The 24179-nt window shown below is 43.9% G+C and overlaps 1 protein-coding gene across 26 annotated transcripts in view; it reads left to right on the forward strand.

The window, feature by feature from the left end:
- The window catches only part of CACNA1D (calcium voltage-gated channel subunit alpha1 D), a 427078-nt gene that overhangs the window by 113140 nt on the left and 289759 nt on the right, over positions 1-24179 (forward strand). For 17 of the 26 annotated variants that reach the window (XM_088798486.1, XM_088798482.1, XM_088798495.1 and 14 more), the window contains exons 2-3: positions 9920-10226; positions 13922-14027. In XM_088798486.1, coding sequence (XP_088654612.1) covers positions 9920-10226; positions 13922-14027 — 413 coding nt within the window. Of the gene's footprint in view, positions 1-7463; positions 7982-9919; positions 10227-13921; positions 14028-24179 lie in introns of those variants that run through there. The other 9 variants (XM_019724248.3, XM_088798491.1, XM_019724246.3 and 6 more) reach the window with 6 other exon arrangements.

Raw genomic sequence — 24179 nt, forward strand, 5'->3', positions numbered from 1 at the left:
AAGGGAACAGGTCTGCGTGCATGGTAGGTGACAGGTCGGACAGACACCATTGAAATGGGTGCCATTTAAACATCAGTTTTTGTTTTGTGACTTGAATATTTAAACTGTTCTGAAGAAACAGAAAGGAAACTATAATGTTGGAACCATAAAACTTCTGACGTTTACTGAGTCTCTGGGTCTCCCAAACAACTTCCTGTTCTTATAAATTTGCTCCTGTGCTTGATCACATGCAGACTGTGTGATTTTTCCATTACAGTGTGTGAATGTATCAGTTTTATTTCCAGTGGTTACTTAATGCTTTTCACCTGGAGGTGTCTGTGCAGTAGTATTGACTGAACCCAGTGTTGGGGGTGCTGTGTATGTGTGTGTGTGTGTGTGTGTGTGTGTGTGTGTGTATGTGTGTGCGTGTCCACTTTCACATTAGCATGTACCGTGGAACTGTACTTACGTGTATGTACATAAATACCTATTTTACTATTATTTCTGTCCTTCTACTGTATCTTCTTTGGAGGTTATCAGTATTGATTGTTGAATCTTAAATATTAAAGTGTGTACCAGAAATTAAAATTAACCAAAATACAAAGATTAAAAAAACCCCACAACCAACTGTGTTCTATTGCTTTGGGGCTATACAGAATGACAGAATGCTGTTAATGAAAGAGAGCCACTACAGTGGGTTGATTTTAATGGGGGCAGGGAGTTACATTCCAAAGTCAGGGCATAAAGGCAAGAACTAAAAACCAAACAAAGAAAGGGCAGACTCCTGTCAGCACTATTTAGGTGGTGCCTACCCTTCTTTTCTCCCTCCCGTTCTCTCTCTGTAACTGTGTGTATTTAAACCCCATAAGCTATATGATTCAACTTGATAGTATACGTCAGAGGCTCTACATTATTTTCAATCTTTGCGATAAATCAATGATGGGTGGTGTTACCCATGAGGGTTACCCAAAGCAACATAGCTAGTAGCCGGCCAGACCTGGATTTGAGCCCAGATCTACCTGACGCCAAAGTCTAGGCTCTCCAATACACCGTATTAGAACGGTAAGAACCCTTAGGGATCATGTTTTATAACAAATTTATTTCACAGGTGGAAAACTTAAGACTTGTTCCCTTCACAGTTTCCCTCAGTCAGCGTGGAAAATGGGGTAGTTGACTGTATTACTAGACTCTGCCAGGATTTCCCAACTGGGGAAATGGAGAGGATTTGCTATACCAGAGAATGATGGGTAAGATTTAAAAATTAGGTCAAGGGGGGTGGGAATAAACCAGTTAAAGGAACTGGAATTACTTAGTCTGATGGGAAATGAAAACTCTGCTCTTCAAGTGAATAGTTAGTTGATGAAGGACAAAGACCAGCTGGGCTCTACTTTCCATGCAGCCAAGGCAAAACGAAAGGCCTTTACATTTTGCTGGGTGGTGTATAAGTCTGTTGTAACCAAGAAATCCTGATGTTGGTGGTGGGTGTGGGATAGGAGGAGGGTGGCTAATTAGCATCACAGGATAGGGGACCCCACTAGGCTGGGAGCTGTCTTTGGCAGGTCTTTCTGCTTTCCTTTTCCAAGCTTAGGATAGCATTGCCCCTTTCAATTACTACAGTTAAAAAGTAATATCTTCTTAACTGACTCATCAGAACTTCCTGCACTCACAAATCTTTCCATTCTCTGACCCATCCTGCCTACTGGGGTTAGAGCTATTTTTATGAAGCACAACTCTGATACTACTTTTTGGCTCAACAATAGCCCCAGAAGAGCTGTTTTCAAAGTGTGGTCTATGGGCCCTCAAAGGTAAGGTTGCCAGCTATAGCAAATAAAAATATAGGATGCCCAATTATGTTTGAATTTTAAATAAACAACAAATAATTTTTTAGTATAAACATGTCCCATGCAATATTTGAGCGTTCTGTATTTTATCTAGTAACCCCATCTGGGGATCTCAAGACACTTTCAAGGGGTCTTTGAGGTCAAAACTATTTTCGTAACATTAAGACTTCATTTGTCTCTTCTACTGTGTTGACATTTATTTGCACTGATGGTACATATCAAAAATAATTAGAACCACTAGTGTATTAGAAATGAATCAAGGCAGTGACACTAAAGTGGACATCGTGTTATGGACAATCTCTGTCATGTGCTCACAGTAAACAAAAAAAATTGCCATTTTTACTTAAGAATCTCCTTGATGGGGCAGTAAAAATCATTATTTTTTAAATTAACTCTCAACCCTTGTGTAGATGTCTTCTTAATATTCTGGGTGACAAATTGGGATGTATGCGTAAAACATTTCTGCTGCATACAATGGTTGTCTCACTTGTATGATGGTTTGAGATATGAAGATGAATGGATTGCTTTTTCATAGAACACCATTTTTTACTGACAAATTCTGGTTTTCAGACCTAAGTATTTGGCAGGCATTTTCTTGAAAATTGATGAAGTGAGCCGGTCACTTCAAAGAAAAAAAACTTGTCAGTATTTGTGTCAATTATAAAATTTGAGCTTTCAGGTGAAAATTAGAATTTTGAAAAACTTCTGTCTACCACTGAGAGCTTGGTGGTTACACCACTGAATGTGGTTTTTTGATACTATATAATGAAATGTGTCAATATTTGGAAAATCTGTGTAACTCAGTGAACCAATATTTTTCAAATGACCAATGTATGATGTTAGCAAATTATGTATGGATACAAAAGATCCATTCAAAGTGCAATACAAACTGCTAAATTTTAATGTAATAGAATATGAAAAGTTCCACTGATATAGTTTCAAATTCCACATTTCAACTAAACTTTAAAAGTTTCATTCTGGGGTCATACTAAAGAATATCCACAATTATCTGAAAAGGCTATTAAAACAGTCCACCCTTTTCCAAATATGTGAGGCTGGATATTCTTCATTTATTTAACCCAAACATTCTATCACTACAGATTGTATGTTAAAGAATATTTGAGAATCTAGCTGCTTTCCTTACAGCCAGATATTAAAAAGATTGGCGGAGATGTAAAAGAATGTCATTCTCACTATTTTGTTTTGGAAAATATAGTTACTTTTCTTTAAAAAATTATGTTAACATATATCGGGCTTATTCCTATTTTAAAGTGAATTACAAATGATTTTTAAAATGTTCTTATTTGGATTTTGAATATGGTAAATATCAGTTGATAAAACATACATAGCAAAAGCTCTTAGGGGTCTACCATAATTTTTAAGAGAGTAAAAGGATCCTGAGACCAAAAAGCTTGAGAATGGCTGGCCTACAGGACAATACCCAGACTGGTGAGCCAGATATTTGGGACTTTCCACCATCCCATGCCATCCTGCCTTTGCAAACTCACTTCTATCTCTGAAGTACCCCCTGGGTCCTAGCCTAGCCACCTACTTACTGATTTCTGTACATGTTCTGGACTTTTCTGCCTGACTTTGTGAATGCCACTCCCCTGCCTGGAACACACCTTCCCACCCCCTTTTATCCTCCTGTCTCATCAGGAGGATAGTGGGTCAGGGCTATCTTCTGAGAACAGGTCCTGAGGATGGAGAGACTCATTCAACCCAAACTTCAGTTTGTTTATGGGAATTTTCTGCATATATCCTTCAGGATCTGTTTATTTGTCTTCCTTAATTAGAATTCCTGGAGTGCAAAAGACCCAATTTTCCCTTTGTTTATATTTTTTACCATCTTATGGCCAAGTGTCCTACCATAAACTTTATGGGATTTTTGTAAATATTAACTATTTCTAGTGATATCGGTGGACTTTTATGATCCTGTGCAGATTATTCAGAGTATTTAGCGCCTGCTGTGAGAACACTTGGCAGTGGAGGGAGCGGCTAAGGAGGTGATCTTTGCTTAAGCCCCTGCACTGTGGTTGGGGGTCAGGGTTTACAGCCAAGAAGCAATCAGACAAGACAGGAAGCAATCAGACGAGAAGGTATGTGATCCAAGGAATAACTGGGTGATGTAGGCGTTTGGGGAAGGGGAGGTGGGGGTGGGCATGCATGTGCGTTTGCAGTGGCTGGGGAAATCAGGGATGGCTTCTGGGAGGAGGCAGAGACTTGCCAGGGAATGGTTAAATAGGGAGGGTTTAGTTAGAGGTCAGCAAGGCAGGATTTCAGGTCAGCAAACAAACATGAGCCAGGGCAGAGAGTCAGAAATGAGCACAGCATGTTCACAGCCTAACGAGTAGGCTGCTGACCACAATGAAGGTGAATGGTGTGAAATGATAAGGTTGAAAGCTAGTTAGAGGAGTTCAGATTGGACATGGAAGGAAGGAGTAACCAGCGTTTTTGTGTTTTTTTTTTTTGGTTGGGGAAATGACATGATGTTTTCTGAGTACAAGGCAGGTTATTTGTGGAAGGAGGAAAGAAGATGGGGTATTCAGTTAATGATCCAGGGGTGTGAGGTGGTGAGGCTCTGAACTGGGGTATCAGCAGGTTTTTTGCAATGACATACATGCAGGTAACCACATCTAGAATGCCAGCTGGGTGCCTTTAAATAGATGTGTCTTATATATCAAGGCATGGGGATTAAAACGCCACAATAATGTGTTAGTGACATAACTGGGCGGCTGACTTAGAGCCAGAATCTTTTATTCCAGCCTTTCCTCATGTCTTATTGTTTCAGCCACTAAATTACTGTGTGTGGTTTTGGGCAAGTGGCTTAACTCCATGATGTCTTGGTTTTGTTATTTGTAAAATGAGGATCTCAATAGCATCTGTCTTACTGCCTCATTTTGAGAATTTTGACTTACGACATGTAAAGTGCCTATACTAGTGCCTGGCACATAGGAAGCCTTTTACCATATTAGCTTTTCTTTATTCAGTAATTCACATTATTATGGGAACATAAATATTTAAATTACCCAATGGGCCAAAGCATTCAAAGCTGTGCTGAATCAAGGGCCTCAAAAAAAGCTCACTGGAGACATTGCAAAGATGAAACTCAGAAGCTGGGATGAAAAATGTTAAATATTCTAATGCCATAAACTCATTAAAATCTAAAGTGTAAAACCCAGAAACCCAAATCACAATTTAATCATGTCACTTCTCAGCTTAAACACCTTTATTGGTTCCCACAGCAGAGAAGATAAATCTGGTCTTCTTAGCAAGCCAGCAAGTCTCCCATTGGCTTTTCACGGCTATCCTGGCCTTCCTCCCCTAGCCCAGGTGGCCTGCCCCTTATACCCCATTTATGCACTATGAAATTGGTCACCTGTTTTTAATAGACTATTTTTTAGAGGAGTTTTAGGTTTACAGAGAAATTGCACAGAAATAATATTGATATTATTACCATCAACTAAAGTCCGTAGTTTACATGAGAGTTCATTCTTCGTGTTATATACCTCTATGGGTTTTGACAAATGCATAATGTCCTACCTCCACTATTATAGTATCATACAGAATAGCTTCACTGCCCTAAAATTGCCCAGTCCTCCATCTATTAATCCCGCCCTCTTCCCCTCCCCATCAGTTTTTAAGAATCCACAAAATTGTTCCCTCTTCTGTGAAATGTCCCAGATTTCCCCAATTATAACCTTCTTGATGCTTGCATAGCACTTTCTTCATACTTGTTACACCTCCTATATTCTGCATAGCATTAGAAATGTAGACACACTTTTCTTCCTTCACTAGGTTGTATGTCCTTTCAGGAGTAGCTATGCCATAGATTTGTCCTGACAACATCTGGCTGAGACCCTGTTCTTAGTAGGTGCCTTATGAATGTGGGCCCAATGTAACTGAATTGTGAGCAAATATTAGTGGGCAGGGGGAAGCGGGGAATTTGGCAGACTAGGTCTCAAGAGGCAAAGCTTTAGATCTAGAGTTCTGAAAATGACAGGTGTACTTGAGAACTGTATACGCGCTTCAGGACTCAGGGGTCCGCGGATGGGAAAGTCTTTTAAAGGGAACCGGCTTCTATCACTTCAGGTTTGGGCTCAGAAGCAGCTTTGGGTGAGGTAGCTCAGGTCAGCCTTCTGTTACTACTAAGCCAAAGGGCTCTTCCCCACCTCTCCTTCAAAATCAAAGAAAGAAAAAAGGAAAAAGAAAAGAAAAAGGACCAGGAGCCTGGTTGTTTCCACCCTTCCATTCCACATACCCCTCTCAAGAAGGCTCCTGGAGAGTCTTTTGTGTGGTCCCCACTCTCCCCTCAGGTGGCCCCCAACAATTGAGGAGCCCCAGTGTGCCTTCTTTGGTCAAGGAGCACTTTCCCTTAATTTCTTATTTTATTTCACGCTGAGCTTTTTACTTTCAAGACGCTATTCTCAAACGTCCTGAAACGCTGTAGGATCATGCAGATCGGAACAAAAGCAAATAAATCGAATCTTTCGAAGCAACAAAGAAGACGCCCGTCTCCAACACCAGCCCAACGTTAAATGAGAAATATCAGTCATCCACTAGATACAGTATTTCCCCGTTAGACAGGAGCTGCTGTTTGCAAAACCCTCCACCCCAACTATGATACAGTGAAGGTACCATAAAACAAACTACTCTTCTCAGCTCCCACACGGGATTCAGCAGTTGTAGCAGCATTACCTATTCCGTTAAGCAACACGAGCTGTTTGGAAGACCTTGGTTTTCACTTCCCTGTATCTGCCTCCAAACGCACATGGTGGGGGGAGACATCACCCCCTGACCCCCGCCAGCGTCTTAGAGCTCACTGCCGCGCCAGACCCAGCACAGGGCAGGGGTGGGAGGGGCGACATTCTGGAAACCTGGTTAGATCAAAAGGTGCTGTTACCTGGGGCACTAAGTGCTCTCCAGAGAGCCCGGCTCCCTTATCCCTCCCACAACCTGAAAGAGTCGGAGGAAAGGTCTGTGTGTCTGTCTGTGCGTTTGCCGGGCTCTGGAACAGTAAGAAAGCCAGGCAGAGCCCTTCCACACCCGAGCGACTACCGCCCGCTCGCACCTGTGCTTCCAGGGGGCGGGGCCTCCTCCAGGTGTGCAGAGGGGAGGACGCACGCCGAGAGCTGAGGCCGGCCGCGGGAGGCTCAGCGTCCCCTCCCCCGCACCCCCCGCCCTGAAGAAATGCAGAGGGAGGAGCGGTTAATCCGCACACCGCATCTGCTGTGGCTGCAGGAGCCACCCGCTTCTTTCGGGGAAAAGGGGGCGAGCACACTGCGGCGCGGAGGGGGTTAAGCGGGAGGCCGGCGGCTGGAGCGCGCTTTACCCCTTGGCGCCCGTCGGTCAGCTGAACCAGGCTGGGGAGGCAGCACCCCGAGTCTCACGCGGCGGCCACCCAGACCGCGCGGCCAGTGGGGGGAGAGCTCGGGGCCCGGCAGCCGACCGCTGGGGCGCGGCGTGGCCCGTGGGAGGCTCGGGGCGGGCGGGGGGAGGGAGGGGGACGGCGGTGGCGGGCGCGCAGCGTCGCCAGGGCGAACCGGCGTGCGGCGCGGCGCGGCGGGCGCGGAGCGAGCGAGCGAGCGCCTCCGTCCCCGGATGTGAGCTGGAGCTGCCCGCGGTCTCGAGCCAGCGGCGGCGCGGGCGGCAGCGGCGGCGGCGGGCACCGGGCTCCGGGCACCGCGGCGGGCGGCGGGCATGGGGGGCGCTCGGAGCGACCCCGGAGGCCGGGCTAGCATCCCCGCGGCGTCCCTCCGCTAGAGGAGGGGACCAAGCCAATTCTCCTTTGCAGCAAAAAATTTTACATGTATATATTATTAAGATAATATATACATCTGATCTTATTTTTTAAAAAAGTTTATTTTGCTCCATTTTTTTTTTTGAAAAAGAGGGAGCGTGGGAGGCGAGCGGTTTTTATAAATTATCCTTATTTTCTGTTATCTGTCCCCGTCCCTCCCCACCCCCTGCTGAAGCGAGAATAAGGGCAGGGATCGCGGCTCCTACCTACCCGTAATCCCCTTACCCGCTCCTCCCCCGCCCCACGCCCAGCACAGTGCCCTGCACACGTTAGGCGCTCAATAAATGTTCGTGGATGATGATGATGATGATGATGAAAAAAATGCAGCATCAACGGCAGCAGCAAGCGGACCACGCGAACGGTGAGCAGCCAGCGCCTGGGCACCGCTGCCAAATCTAATGCTTGTCATGGTCCTCCTCCCACCCCCTCTTGGTTCTCACCTCCCTCCCGTCTCTGATGCGCTGGGTGGGTTGAGGGGGTTGGAGAGGATGCTTCTAGCTCGGTGTCATCTATAGAAAGGGAGATGCGTGACAGCCATTCGGTTCTCCTCTTCAGGCCTTGAATGTCAGAGTTAATTCTGCGTTTGTGGGGTGGGGGCGACTGTGAAGTCCGTAGAGTACTGTGCAGCTGGAGGAGCGTGAGCCGAGGTGATTCGGGTTCAGTGTCCTCGGGCTCAACTTTCCTCCAACGCTCCCAAGCTATGGAAGGGGGGTGGCTGTTAGTCTTCAGCCCGAGCCCTCTTTCCATCCTCTTCTCGCCTTCTCCTCCTTCTCCGCCCCTGGTTGACAAGGAAGAAAGATTCTGGTGGCATTGTGAAAATCCTAGGGTTGCCGGGTTTCACCCTTCTAGTCGGTGGGTGAAGCACACCCCTCCCCTCCAGAGGGAGGTCTGGTCTCAGAATCGCCGACCAGGGGTGGATTGGAGGGCGTATTCCCGCTCCCAGTGCCGCTGTGCACACGTCGGTAACCTAGCAATGCCCGGGGAGTCGCTGCCGCTGTGGGGCTCCCCTCCCCGGCTCTGGCCGGGTCACCACGTGCAGCTACCACACCGGCCCCGGGCTGGGTCGAGGGAGGCTGGAGCAGCTCCTGGCCAGCCCTCCTTGCCCTCCCTGGAGGTCGCTGGCACCCCCCACAACTCTCGCGGGCTTGCAGCTTTCCCAGGTGAGCTCTCCCCAAGGGAAAGCTTGGCACGACTCTTCCCAGGACGGGACTGTCTGCGGTCGGCCCCAGTGGCCCCCTTCTCAGGCTGCTGGGCAGGCGGACCTGTGCTTGCTTTGGCTCTCCGTTGTTCTTTACTTAGCAAGAACTGGTTTTGCAATGCCCATCCCTCTACCTGTGCCCCCACTCTCACTTTGACTTGTCTCATTAAGGAGGTTGTGACCCAAGGCAGGCAGGTGCCTGGGAGAGCAGCTTGGGTGGTGGCCTAATCCAAAGCCAGAGGGGGCTTTGCCTATCTCCTTGGGCTTCTGCCCTTGTGCATCAGGATGCCAGCCTTCACTGATGTGATTCCTGCTTGGGCCTGGCAGGCCCCTAGCATAATCCAGCCTGTCTATCCTAGGTGTAGAGGTGCAGGCTGCTTCTCTTGTCTGTTCCTCTGGATGCTGGCTTGGCTGCTTCAGCTGCAATTTAAAATGCAAAAAAGCCCTAAAGATGTTTTCTGTTTTCGGAAGCCTGTGGAGGAAATGAGTCCCAAGCATCATGAATTTTCATTTGCAGGAAGTGTCAGTGCATAATCTCGATATTTGTTATAGGGCTTTTGGTATTGCTCTGGTGCCAGTGGAGGATTTTTTTTTCCATGCTGAAAAAAATGCATTTATGGCTATGGAAAGATGTTGGAGTAACACTCTGAAAATGATTAAGACTATTGAATTATTGGCACTGCCTTTTTTTGGTGATGATGGTAATTATTTTGGAGAAAAGCTGTTAACTCATTAGCGATATGTGGGTTTTAAAAGTCAGAAAAGAATGTGGAATAAAATGTGGGCATGACCTCCATTTATCTAAAGAAATGCACTAAAAGACATCTTGTGAAGACATAGGTGTAAGGAGGTATTAACCCCATTGGGTGTCATGCAGCAAGGAGGTCCTCTGTGACTGACACTTAGGGCAGAGCACGGGGACTTTTCTTGCTGCTCTGGCTGACCAAACTCCTGCTTCTGAAAAATAGGACATGAGCTTCAAAATAGAAACATGGGGATGATTCCCCCTGGTTATTGCTGGAGTCAACCTTTGCTTTTCTCTGACACTGGATTTTCATTGTTTTTTAAAAAACATTTCTTTTTCTTTTTCTTTTTTCCCAGAAGCAAACTATGCAAGAGGCACCAGACTCTCTTTTTCTGGTGAAGGACCAACTCAGCCGAATAGCTCCAAGCAAACTGTCCTGTCTTGGCAAGCTGCAATCGATGCTGCGAGACAGGCCAAGGCTGCCCAAACTATGAGCACCTCCGCCCCCCCACCTGTAGGCTCTCTCTCCCAAAGAAAACGTCAGCAATATGCCAAGAGCAAAAAACAGGGTAACTCCTCTAACAGCCGACCTGCCCGTGCCCTTTTCTGTTTATCACTCAATAACCCCATCCGAAGAGCCTGCATTAGTATCGTGGAATGGAAGTATCCTTTTTTGGGGGAAGTCTTTCTCATTTTCCCTTTTACCATCTGTTCTTTAAAAGGATTTGTGTTCTGAAATGGCACTTACAAAGTGGTAGCAGTCTGGAATGTGCGCAATAGAAGAAGCTGTGTGTAAAGGGTTTCATTGTCTATACCTTCCTGTCTCCTTAGGGTGCAGATGGGTGGCTCTCTGGGTATATTTAGCATACTCTGTGTGTGTGTGTGTGTGTGTGTGTGTGTGTAGTGATGGTGGTGGCGGGAGGGAGTGATAACCTGAAACTTCAAAGTGGTAGGTAATTAAAATATGAAACTAACCTTTGGTCCTTTGACATTAGATGGTTAGTTGAAATCCACCACTGTTTTGGGGCAGTGATATTCATTGAACCTATTGTAAATAAGGTATACTGATTAAAAAAGAAGACTGTATGAGACTCCACCAGAAATAAATACATTTTTTACATTTAGTGGAATCTTCTCATTCTGATGTTTGAATTTGCTTCTGAAACTCCAATTAATGCTAAGGTTGCTTCCCCCTCTGACATTTGGTGATTCTAATTGTTCAGGTAGCTATAATACAAATATGAACACTTGCTTCATAGGGAGAGAGCAATTTGCTCATCAATGCTATGACTTCTTGGAATTTCCTTTTGACAAGTTCCAAAAAGGCATCTGAAATGTGAGCAGGAGGGAACATGCAAAGGGAGCGGTTTGTGTGTGCCTCTTCCCCCCCACCCCAACCCTTATGAGTTACAGAACAACCCTCTCAGTGGAGGAATTTGCAGTTGCTGCCTTTATAAAAAATCCTGTCTATGTCCTGGGACTGGAGTTACATTTCTGGGTGTCTTCTTTGTATTTTAAAAATTGAACTCCAAATGCCCAAGGATGGTTGTTATGTCCCAGATCTTGGAAAACTAGGGTGCTCTGTCTATTCACCCCCTTCCCCAAATCTGGAGGCCAGATGGAATCCAGTTAATGCCACTCTTCAGAAAAGGTTGACTGAGGCCTTCTTTCTGTGCAAATGGCTTTCTAATTAGTCAGATGATTCATTGGTCTGGGTAAAACAAAGCATTTCCTTTTTCCAGAAGTATATTTGGGGCCTACGAGGAGCCTTAGAAAAGGGAGGCTGTTGGTGACTTGCTCCAAAGTGGAGCAGAAACTCCCTTATAATGTGAGTACCTAGCCCGGCAGCTGTTTTCATGCCCTCTGTCTTAGCTGGCTATATTCTGTGCTCACGGACGCGAGTTAAAATGAGGCAACTGTCTAGAAAGGTTTTAGAGAGAGCAGCCAAATGCAAGGGTAAGATTTGAGGGGTTTTCACGTGCTTTTCCTTTTTAGAACAGATGTCTTTTCTCTAGGAGGAGTTATGGTGTCTCTCACATAGCTGGGATTGTGTGGATGTGTTTTCTCTTGAAGTTCTTTTCTAGTCTGAGGATGAACACTAGTGTCGGCCCAGGAGGCAGCTAGGTAAAAACCACTGCCTCTGACTCCTCAGTGGCATTGCTGGAGTCAGAAGCAGTGGATATGCTTAGCCAGAAAGATCTCCTTTTCAATATGCTGGTTTGACGAGACTGAGTAAGCAGGGACCTCTCGGTGGGGTTATTAATTTCATGTGGAGTGAGGTGGGAGGCCTGGTGCTGTTTCTCTTTGTGCACAGTAATTTGTATATAGCAATTTATGTGCGCAGAGTACCTTCCTGGACCATGCTGCCGACTCCCTTTCCTGCATTGCCAGACTCGTGTGTTCAGGAATTAGGGGATGTGGCTGCCAATGCAGGGAGGACCTGCCTGCAAATGGAACAGTTGGGAGAAGAGAGCCTTAAACCATATAGGATTTGTTTGTTTGCTTTTTTCAAATGACAGTTTTCTTCTAGTTCAGGGAGCAGGTTATAGAAACCCTCTAAAGCCGCTGTGCCAATCTGTCAACCCAGACCGGGATGGTGAGAGCCTGGTTTGTTTTTGCACACAGGAAAGGCAGAGTAGCCTGCATCTTGGAGGCATGAGGAGTGCTCAGCTTTACAGAAGGAATTTTTAGGATCAGACCCATCTATTTCTCTATTGCTCTGTTTCGCTTGCCTTGTAAAAGTCTTGTGGCAGTGAGAGAACATCCACCAATACCTGGAGACTGAAACTGGACTTACGTTTGGCCTTCCTGAACAGTGTTAGTATTTCTCAGATTTGTTGGTTTATCATTTAGGTATCGGGAAGTTAAAAAGAAAGAATGGTAGTGTGGAGGGGGGAGAGACAGTAAGTGTGTTTCTATATAGAATAACATTGGGGCGATTGGCTTTTTAAATTTCAGTAGGAACTGCTAACAAGAAAAATGAAAAGGAGATTTTGAAGTCTTAGGGTGGACTGTTTTAAAGTTGGGTCCCTAGATAAGAGATTTTGTGATACTAGGTGGGTTAAAAGAATCTATATGAATGAAAGCTAACTGGCTTTAAAAATAAATCCATAAACATCAGTAAAGGAACAATGTTGTTCACATCCTTATTTCAGTGAGTGGCGAAGCTCTTTAAGGAGCTGAGGTTTCACGAAACTCAAGGTGTCCCCCAGAGAGACAAGGGGTCTTTGTTTCCTCCAGCATTTTTGGGTTTCCCAGAATATCAGGATGAATGGAGAAGGGTCTGTTTGTACTCACATTGTCAAAGCTTTAGTATTCGAAGTGTTTAGTTAGACCAGTGGCCTTTTGTGGGTAGAGTGTGGGAGTAACACAGTTATAAAATCAAGCCCTGGAGTTCCAGATTAGGTTGATATTCACGAAACCTTGCATTTGGAAAGGCTGAAAACCAAAGGAAGAAAAACAGTTGTTTTGGCAGATGTCAAATGTTGTATTGCCAGTTTTGACAATGACTCTTAATAACACCAGAATGTTTTAGTGAGGATCTGTTGAGCTGATTTCAAAGCGATTCTTCCAGACAGACCCCCAAGATTTAGAATTGGTAAATTGTACTTTGAAAGTGTCTGGTGCGGGTTTCTTAGGGCTTTTTATTTAATTTGTTTATAAATTGAATGCAACAACACATTATAAGCTGAGCTCCAGTCCAGCTCTGGTCTGAAGCAGTGGTTACCATTGATTAGTAAAGGAAGGAGAGGAGGGAGCTCAAGCCTGGCTTGCTTATTACAGTGTGTGAGGTATTGGAACAAGCCGCAAGATAGTCACCGGGAAAATGGAGAAAGTCCTGGTGACTTGGCCTGCCCCCGTCCAGACTGACCAAGCCAAGAATAGTGCCCGAGAAAATGACTCTAGCACATGGAGGCAAGGATTTGTGGAAGAGGTTTATCTCGTGATGACTTCTCTTTCTGTCAGGAAAGAAAACAAATAGCCAGGAATTTAGCTTTCTAAATCCCTTGTTGCTTTTAAAACTACAAGAAGCAGAAACCTGGTTCACACAGTGCCCTAATTGGGTATGCTTTTAGGTTTTAATATAAAACGTACAGCGGAAGAATGAGTGTAACATGATCCTTGCAACAGAAGAAAAGCACATGGAGAGGTCACTTGATAGGAAGATCTGCTGTGAGACTATCACTTAGGGTTACTTCTGCTGGGAACCTACTCATCACAGGAGTCAGTTAAAAGATTTGTGTGTGTAATTTTCATTTGGAAAGAGATTCAAAAGTGGTGTGATTCGGAGTGTGGTGAGCGACATGGTTTATGTTTGTATAATACACATGCGTATATACCTTAACAACATTTTTCAGACCATTTGACATATTTATATTATTGGCTATTTTTGCCAATTGTGTGGCCTTAGCTATTTACATCCCATTCCCTGAAGATGATTCTAATTCAACAAATCATAACTTGGTAAGTGTCCTTAGATTCCTGCTTGTCTTGATATGTGATTATCATTTGCCTCCATGTTTAAACTGGTTGAAGTTTATAGCTACGCATGTGATGTTTCCTGGAGTTTTGCAACAATGTCTTTTTTTTTTTGACCTGTATGCTCAAATTTATACTGAATGAAATTGTTTAAAGTCATGAATCTTGTATAAATAGGTGTGCAACTTTTTATGGAAGAGGTTTGTAGCAGATTGTAAAATAACTTTTTTTCTCCATATAGGCTTTTGTTGTCTACCGTTCTTTTCCTGATAATGTTAGCTTTTTTTTTTTTTTTTAAAATGCAGTGTTATTTGGGAGTGGTGGGTACTTTGGTTAATTTTTCTGGTAAGTAAAAAATTATCATGGATTTTGTATATGAACTATTAATTTTCAGAGAAGTAGAATACTTCCTATGAAATGCCCCAAGATAAAATGATTCTGTGGTTAAATAAATTGGGATACTTCCACATACTTCATTGCCCTCTTAAAGATTTATAGTGCATGTTTGCTCAGTATAAGCTCTGGGAAGGTCTGTAGTTAAAAAACCAGTTTTATTTTGTTTAACTCAGCTAGTCCCTAAAAGTAATTGGTCAAGGATTCTTTAAACATTTTTTTGGCAGAACACATTACAGAACCAGCATTTCATGGAACTTCCTTTGGGAAAGGTTGATACAATTAAAAAAAAAAAGTCACTGAAGTGCACTAGAGTGGGACTAGGAGCTTGTCCCATTCAGCTGTCAACTAGCTGTATTTTGGGGCATTCCCATGCCCTTTCTGCGTTGCCATTCACCCACTTGTCAATCAAGAGGATTGGATGAGAAGATAACTAGGATTGTTTTTACTTCTGACGTTCTGTAATCGTTCCTTGATGATTCAGAAGCCATGTCAGTATTTTTCTGGAGCTGCAGTTTCCTTGCCTGGATCAATCCTTTATAGGAGGCCAGGCAAACAGACTGAAGGAAAAGGGGGCCAGTGCTGGATAACAGGACACTCTCTCCATTGTTTTGCTTTCTCCTCTTTTAGCTAGTTCCATCTGTTTTGGTTTCTCATGGTGAAGCTGTCTTATTTAATAGGGCTGGATGTTCCTAACTGAGTGTTGTGAAGGCAGAACTAGGGTGGGGAATGCTCTGCTGAGTTCTTAAGATATTGAAATTATGCTCTTTTTTTAAAAATTAAAGTTTATTGGGGTGACAATTGTTAGTATAGTTACATAGATTTTAGGTGGACACTTCTGTATTGCATCATCTATAAATCACATTGTGTGTTCACCACCCAGAGTCAGTTCTTCTTCCATGACCATATATTTGGTCCCCTTTACCCTCATCTACCATTTCACTGATATGTGGTATGTAAACCAAAAACAACATAAGAACAAGACAAACAAATGAGAAACAAAAACTCATAGACACAGATAATAGTTTTGTGGTTATCAGAGGGTAAGAGGGGAGGAGGGTGGTAGATGAGGGTGGGAAATTATGCTCTTGATGTTAGCCTGAATGGTTTACCTACAGGATTTCATGTTACATATAAAATGTGTGGCATATTTCAGATGTAGCGGCATATTTCAGATGAAGAGATGTCTGTTCATCTTTGGGGTTTTCTGGTCTGATTTCTAGGTAATTACAAAAAAATTGGACATTGCTACTGAAAATGCACTGGTAAACGGGAGTTGGCTATACATACAAACACTTGCTGTTAGTACATACTTATACTATGCTAGAGATGATTTGTGTAACTTTGGATGTTTTAAATAGCTTCTGCTTTGGTTGTAGACAAGTGACATTGGATGATCATTTTAAAGGAGAAGCAGAAGTAGTGAAAAGCCCTCATCAATGGGGATAGATCATCATAGTCTAGGCCACAGATGGTGTCAGCCTTGTTACCAAATTTAACAACGTGGATGGTGACCCAGTTTGTTGTTTTTTGTGGCTCAAGAGAACATGATTAAACAAACTTAGAAAATAAATACCTTTCAGAAAGGCAGGTTAATTCTAATCAATGGAACAATTACTATAGCTGCATGTATAGCCAATTAATATTCGGATTTTTTCCCAGTGAAATTAGGGACACTGATATAAGTTGTCTGATCATTTGGCTTTCTCTGCTATAAGGTTGGGGATAAAATACAGGAGATGGATACATCTTCTTCCTCTTGGCAGCTCCCTCCCTACTGTATCCTTTCTTGACAATTCCTAAATAGTGGTCTGTCTTTTGGGAAAGGGGGCAGGGTGTTATTTTGGCAGGCCTTTCTAAAAACCAACATGTATTCCTTTGACCTCTTAGTATTCTGAAACTCGTAGCATTCGAGTTTGTCTTGTGTTCATCCGGATGGTCACATGGCCAGATGAGTTTATTCTCTGCCTGACTCTTTAAATACTTCCTTTCCCACTGTGGGAAGGGAAGAGCTTTGTGGATTTTCCCCCTGACTCTTAGCAAAGTCCCATGCCATGTCAGTCCTCCCACCAGGGAGCTGGGTTTTTTTATACATTTGACCCAATTTGTACCCAAGTGATTGCTCTATTTTTGGGATCTGTTTAGAGGCAGCTGAACGAGGCTTATTTTTCATCTGTAGTAAATACCTTTCAGTTAATGTGAATGGCAAAACAAAGGGCAGAGACTGATATGGGTTGCAAAGCTGTACGAATCTGTGAGCTCATGATTTTCTTTGCTTCATAGCTCTGTGGGAAATATGTACATCGAGCTCGTAGCGTAAGATTCAGGGCCAGCTTTGTGGAAGATGTTTCTGCCCGTTACGGGTTGTTTGTAGTGAAATTACTACTTTTCTTGGATGAGAAACTGGCCATCCCCATTGCTCCAATGCATGTTTGGTCTGGGTTGTGTGTAACTCAGCCAGCTTTGGGAATTTAGAAACTACCTTGGGGGCAGCATGTTTTCCCAGGGTTAGATTTAAAAAAAAAAATTATAAACAATCTCAAGTTTCTATGCAGCTTACATTTGTGGACTTGCAGGGACTAGTGGAGGCTGCAGCCATGGCAACGGTGCAACTCAGTTCCCACAGTAACATTCCTCTTAGTTCAGTCAGTAGCAGTATTTCCTCAGTTCCACTTATTGAAAACGTATATCATTTACTTAATTTTCTTCTTAGCAGGAGGGTGCGGGAGAGCTCGTTTTTATGGAGTGTCAGAGTGGAGCTGATTACAATATTGTACTTCATTGTGTTGAAAAACGCTTTATTTTGCTTCCCAAACTTGAGTCTCTCATAAGCAAACTGACGTGGTTGAACAGTTTTCAGTCTGTGCAACCTGTTCCTGGGGCTCCCCACACCCCCAGGCTGCTGCCTGCTTCTCTGTAGTACTGAACTGCCTTCGATGAGAACTCCAAAGTAGGGATGCTCATCTGCCGCTTCAGACCTTCCTGGAGGCCAGCTAATGACTGCACCCACACAGGGCAAGGCCCACGGCCCGTATCAGGCAAAGAGCCTTGCTCCTACCAAGTGCTCAGCAAAGGCTTCTTAAACTCAACGAGAAGTTTCACTAAGTCTCTGACCCCTTTGCTGCCCCTTTCTCATCTTGCTGCGGCCAGTGTGTGTTTTCAGCCTGGTGACATTTTGCCTCTACAGCACCCCTCATGTCTTCCCTTTCTTCTGTGTTCACACCACTGTTGGATGACTTTTGCTGGGTAAGTGAAATTGAGGCTTCAGTGGCTGCTCACCAAGGAAAGGCCAGATTCCTGGGGCCAGTTCCTCCTGGGTCTGTGTGGCCTTTTTTGGTTTATCCTCCGTTCCTCTCCTTTACAGCCCCACCCATGCATCCACCGTAAGTTCCTAAACACCCCTCCTGATTTTTCTTCCACGGCTTTTTCCATCTGAAATACCTCTTCTGTCATACCACCCTTTCTTCACCTGGCACCGTCCTCATAGCTGCTCAGGAAAAAATAATCCCAAATTGTGTGTCTCCCATGAGGCCTTCTCTGATCCTGGTCTGAAGTAACAGTCTTACCTGAGCCTCTCTCATGGCACTTCACATATAGTTATTTATATGCATATCTTTCTGTTATCAAGCGTCCTCAGAATACAATTCATAGTGACTCGTTTTCAATCCCCAACAATGCCTGGCCTGGTGGTGCGTAGTAGATGTTCAGTAAATATGTATGGTTGATGACCGCCAAATGAATGGCTCTCTCAGGAGAAGCACTGCCCATTCTTTCCCCTGAGCCATGTTCAGGCTTTTCTTGGGTAGCTGGGCCCTCTGTGGATTCCTTGGAGGTCCTTGTCTGGAGGTGGGTGGGAGGTGACAAGCATTTATCCCTGAAAAGCTTAGGGTCTTGTGACCCTTCTCGTGTACCTCTGGATGCACAAGCCCTCGGACTATGCAGTGTCAGAGCTGAGCCGTCTAGCACATTTTGTGCTCTGGCACCAGGGCTCAGAGTAGCAGAGTGCAGGGGCATCTTTGGGAAGCAGTGCTGGCTGTGGACAATTGTCAGTGGGATCAGATGTTGCACAATGGCCAGGAATGCTGTGGGTCAGTCTACTTGGATTACATTCTGTCCTCCATGGCTGAGATCCCAGTGTACAGTGTCTCCTGGGCTCAAAAAGTGATTTCATTGGATCTGCATGGTCACCTAGTTCAACATCTCACTGGTTTTGCACATAGGGAGTGGTGCGCATTGTAATACTGGAAACAGTTTCATTACCTTGTTCATTGGGCTTAGCCTATAAGGTGTGTGTTAGTTCTGTACCTCATCTGCACCATGTCTTTTTTTTTTTTAAAGATTTTTATTGAAATGTAGCTAACATACAATATATTAGTTTTAGGTGTACACAATAGTTATTCAACATTTATATAGCTACAGTGATCACCATGATAAGTCCAGCAACCATCTGACACTACCACGTTATCACAATATTATTGACTGTATTCCCTATGCTGTATGTTACATCCCTGTGACTTATTTATTTTATGCTTGGAGATTTGAACCTCTTATTCCCCTTCCTTTTCCCCCCCTCCACTTTAAAAAATTTTCAGTTACACTTGAAATTCAGTATTATTTTGTGTTAATTTAAGGTGTACAGCATAGTGGTGAGACATTCATAAAATTTAAGAAGTGATGCCCCTGACTAGTCTAGTACCCACCTGGCACCATACGTAGTTATTACCACATTATTGACTATATTCCCTAAGCTGTACTTTACATTCCCCGTGACTATTTTGTAACTACTGATTGGTACTTAATCCCTTCAGCTTTTTCACCTTGGCTCCCAATCCCCCTCCCATCTATCACCCCAGTAAATCTAGTACCCATCTGACACCACACATAGTTTTTACAATATTATTGAGTATGTTTCTTATACTACACCCTACAACCCCATGACTACTTTGTAGCAACCAATTTGTACTTCTTAATCCCTTTGTCCCCCCACCCTCCTTCCATCTGGCAACCATCAAAATGTTCCCTGTATTTATGAGTTGGTTTCCCTTTGTTTATTTTGTTCTTTAGATTTCATATATAAGCTAAATCACAATGCATCTGTCTTTCTCTGTCTGACACTCCACTCAGCACAGTAACCTCCAGGTCCATCCATGCTGCTGCAGATGGCAAGAACCCATTTCCTTCCCTGACTGAGCAATATTCCATTGTATATATGTACCACCTCCTCTTTATCCATTCATCCATTCATGGGCACCCAGGCTGCCTCCATATCTTGGCCATTGTAAACAATGCTGCAGTGAACATATGGATACACATGCCCCCTCTAAGTAGTGTTTTAGGTTTCTTTGCATAAATACCCAGAAGTGGGATTACTGGGTCCTTCTTTGTCTCGTGTTATAGCCTTTGTTTTAAAGTCTATTTTGTTTGGTATAAGAATTGCTTGCCTAGCTTTTTTTTTGTTTAATTCCATTTTCATGAAATATCTTTTCCCTGTCCCTTAACTTTCACTCTGTGTGTGCCTTTTGATCTGAAGTGAGTCTCTTATAAGCAGCATTTGTAAGGGTCTTGTTTTCTTACCATTCATCCACCCTATCTTTTTTTTTTTTATTAGTTTCAGGTGTACAAAACAATGTAATAGACATTTACACCCCTCGCAAATTAATAACCCCTCCTCCCCCAAACTCCTACCCCTCTGACATTGTATAAAGCTGTTACAATTCCATTGACTCTGTTCTCTACGCTGTACTCCACATCCTATATTTGCACTGCATATATATTAAATTATAGTTGACATTCAGTATTATTCAGCTTCAGCTTCAGGTGTACACCGGAGTGGTCGGGCATCTACACCGTCCATGAAGTGGTCTCCCTAAAAAGACAAGTGCCTGTCTGGTACCCTATAAAATCTTTACAGCATTACTGATTATATCCCCCAAACTGTGTTTCGTATCCCCGTGGCAATCTTGTCAGCCACCCTATCTTTTGATTGGGGCATTTAATCCATTTACATTTAAAGTAATTGTTGATAGATATGTAGTTATTGCTATTTTATTATTCACATTTTTGTTCTTTTTTTCTTCTTCTTAAAGAAGTCCCTTTACCATTTGTTGTAATACTGGTCTGGTGTTGATGAACTCCTCTAGCTTTTTATTGTCTGGGAAGCTCTTTTTCTGTCCTTTGAGTCTAAATGATAGCTTTTCTGGGTAGAGTAATCTTGGTGGTAGGTCCTTGTTTTTCATCACTTTCAATATTTCTTGCCAATCCCTTCTGGCCTGCAATGTTTCTGTTAAGAAATCAGCTGACAGTCTTAATGGAGCTCCTTTATAGGTAACTAATTGCTTTTCTCTTGCTGCTTTTAAGATTCTGTCTTTGTCTTTAACCTTTGGCATTTGAATTATGATGTGTCTTGGTGTGGGCCTGTTTGGATTTATCTTGTTTGGGACTCTCTGTGCTTAGTGGGCTTGTATATTTATTTTCTTTGCTAGGTTAGAAAAGTTCTCTGTCTGTTTCTTCAAGTAGCATTTCAATTCCTTTCTCTCTTCTCCTTCTGGTACCCCAATGATGCGAATGATGTTGTCCTAGAGGCCCCTTAAATGCTCCTCATTTTTTTGGATTCTTTTTTCTTTATGCTGTCCTGATTGGGTGTTTTCTGCTGCCTTATCTTCTACAGCACTGATTGGATCCTCTGCTGCATGGAATCTATTGTTGATTCTCTGTAACGTACTGTACATTTCAGTTATTGTATTCTTTATTTCTGACTGATTCTTTTTTAAAATTTTTTCTATCTCTGTTTTTATGTTTCTTATCTCTTTGTTGAAGTTCTCCCTGAGATCATTGAGCATCTTTATAACCAGTGTTTGGAACTCTGCATCTGGTAGATTGCTTGTCTCCATTTTGTTTAGTTCTTTTTCTGGAGCTTTGTTCTGTTTTTTCATTTGGGACATGTTTCTTTGTCTCCCCATTTTGGCTGCCTCCCTGTGTTTGTTTCTATGTATTAGGTAGGGCTTCTAAGTCTCCCGGTCTTTGTAGAGTGGCCTTATGTAGTAGGTGTGCTGTGGGGCTCAGTGGTGCAATCTCCCTGGTCACCTGAGCTGTGCACTTCAGGTATGTCCCTTGTGTGGGTTATGTGCCCTCCTGTTATAGTTGAGTGTTGGTTTCTGCTTGCATGTCAGTTGGCGAGATTGATCTTCAGGCTGATTGGCTATGAGGACGAGATGTGACTACAGTGGAGGAGCTGTGGTGCAGGGCTGACCACATGGAGTGGGTTGTGTCTTAGAGGACTCTGGTGCCTGCACATTGTGTCCCCTGGGTGTGTTGTCCTCATTGGTGCCTGGGTGATGCTTCAGCTGTGTCCGAAAGAGTCACCTGGGCATGCCAGCCCTGGGACCTCCTGGGAGGAAAACATCTGCAGGCCAAGTTCAGCCGAAGCCTGTGCCCTGCCTGGGGCTGCCTGGCATAAGCCACAAAGCAATCCACAGATGGCCACCCCCCATGCTGGCTTGGAGATGCTTCAGAGGCCAAGCTGTGAACTGAAGCTGGCTGTCACTAGTGCCTTTGTGAACCTCTGAGAGATTTTAGGAATGCACATAGCATGAGCCAAGACAGGCAGTTTGTTCAGAAAAACCACTGGAAGTGGTTTGGGTATGCCCGAAAGTTGGTGGGGCAGGGTCTGAGGGAAATACCAGGGTGGGGTGCATGAACGGTATTAGCCAGGTTGATGGAGACTCAGATATAGTGGCTACCTACATCTGCATGCCTGGAGGGGGAGGGCTCTTTGTAGAAACAATGGCTTTAGGTGGCTTCTCCATTCAGGAGAAAGCTGCCCCTCCAGCCATTCTCCTGAATCCAGACAATTCAGTTCCTCTCTCTATGTCCCTGGTGCCTTTCAAGCTGCTGCCCTAGTGCTGGAGCTCAAAGTAAATGAGTCCATCAGCAAGTGAGTATGTGCATGGGCCCTTTAAGAACAGTGCCTGGGACTGCAGCCACCCTCTGTCTCACCCAGCCACAATCTGTGCTGTTTTTCACAGCCAGAAGTTATGGGGACTTCTCTCCCTGGCACTGGTACCCTGGGCTGTGGAGCCTGATGTGGGGCTAGGACCCCCACATTCCTCTGGCAGGGACCTCTGCAGCTGAACTATACATCCTGATTTTTAATGGTTATATGCAGGTGTGGGACCAGCCTCTTCCATGTCTCTGCCCCTCCTATCAGTCTTGAGGTGGCTTCTTCTGTATGTCCTTATTTGTAGGGCTTCGGTTCAGCTAGACTTCAGGTGATTCTCAGTGATGGTTGTTCTGTAGTTTAGTTGTAGTTTTGATGTGGTTGTGAAAGGAGGTAAGCACAACATTTAACTACTCTGCCATCTTGTACACCATGTCTTTGCCCTGCTGTCTTTCTGTTGGAGTTGCGTGCTCTGCTTTCTGCATGCTGAGCTCTGTTCTACTAGGACAGCTCATATGCTGCCTCAATCAGCCTTCTCTGATCCCTGTCCCCTTCCCGCCTCCCACCCCACCTGCTAAATGTAAGTACTTGCTTTTTCTCTGCACTCCATTAAGCGTGGTGAACCCTCCTCTTTCCAGATATTAGTCCCTTTCTGCCTGATTTTATAACTTCCGTGGGAAGTGACTTGGTGTGCAGTGGTTCTGCACATGGGCTTTGGCTCTTTGGCTGAATAGCTAAGTGACTTTGGATGAAACTAGCATATGACTTCCTAGAGGCTGAGGCAGGAGACTGATTTCGTCTCTTTAACATTGTGACTGGTGTACAGTAGGCACACCAGGAAATGCATGTGGAATAAGTGAATGTATAAATTAATGACCATACAAGAGCTCCACAGTATGTCCTTATAGAGCAGTAGTTAATTTTCAACAATTGGCTAATGATTAATGTTTGCCTAAGAGACTGACTTTCGTTGACCAATATTAACGAGAATCCCAGGAAACACCTGTCAGAGTTTGCCTTTAATTTCAGGACTGTATCTTTCTCGGTAGATTTAACTCTTTACATGTGAAATAGGAGAGAAGAAAGACAGTATTTGATGCTTTTGGTATCCCTCAGTCATAAGCTGACTTCTGTGTCCAGTGTTGTACGCAAGACAGTGGTGAGTGACTGCACGTGGGTGGATGTGTGAGTGTCACATTTCATGTAAGGACTGGTGGAGGGAGAGCAGCAAAATGACCAGAGGAGATGGATTTGTGCAATGGCACTTGACCCAGAGCTAGTTTCCTAATCATGAAATGTGAACCAGTTTATGTGCTACTCGGATAATCGTACCTCTTTTGTAGTCTTACCTCGGTTTGATCAAAGTAGCTTGATCTTTAATTGAATAGACTTCGATCGAGTATTGACAGTGTTTCAACTTTTACAGAATTCAGGTTTGCTACTATTCACATTCCTTAAGAAGAATTCCCGAAGGGTCCTCACTCTTTTGTTTGTTAAAAAGCAAATCTCAGTTTTATCATCATGTCTTACACACTGGAACTTCCCTGATCAGACCCTTTAAAAAAATAAGCCTATCTTAAAGTGAAGATATTTGGATATATTGCGGTATTAGCCAGAACTCATTGGATTACAGGTTTCAGAAACACAACTCAAATTGGCTTAGTTGAAAAAAAAGTATATGCGTGTGTAATTTATTAGCTCAGCTAATGAAAAGTCCAAGGGGTAGAAATATTATCAGACATAGCTGGAAATGGCGCTTACAGAGGGCCTCAGGACCCCACCGGACACCCAGGTCTCAGTGGCAGAGT

This window comes from Rhinolophus sinicus, chromosome 5 (assembly GCF_057876585.1).
Source record: "Rhinolophus sinicus isolate RSI-liver-muscle chromosome 5, RSI-T2T, whole genome shotgun sequence".
NCBI classification, from domain to species: domain Eukaryota; kingdom Metazoa; phylum Chordata; class Mammalia; order Chiroptera; family Rhinolophidae; genus Rhinolophus; species Rhinolophus sinicus.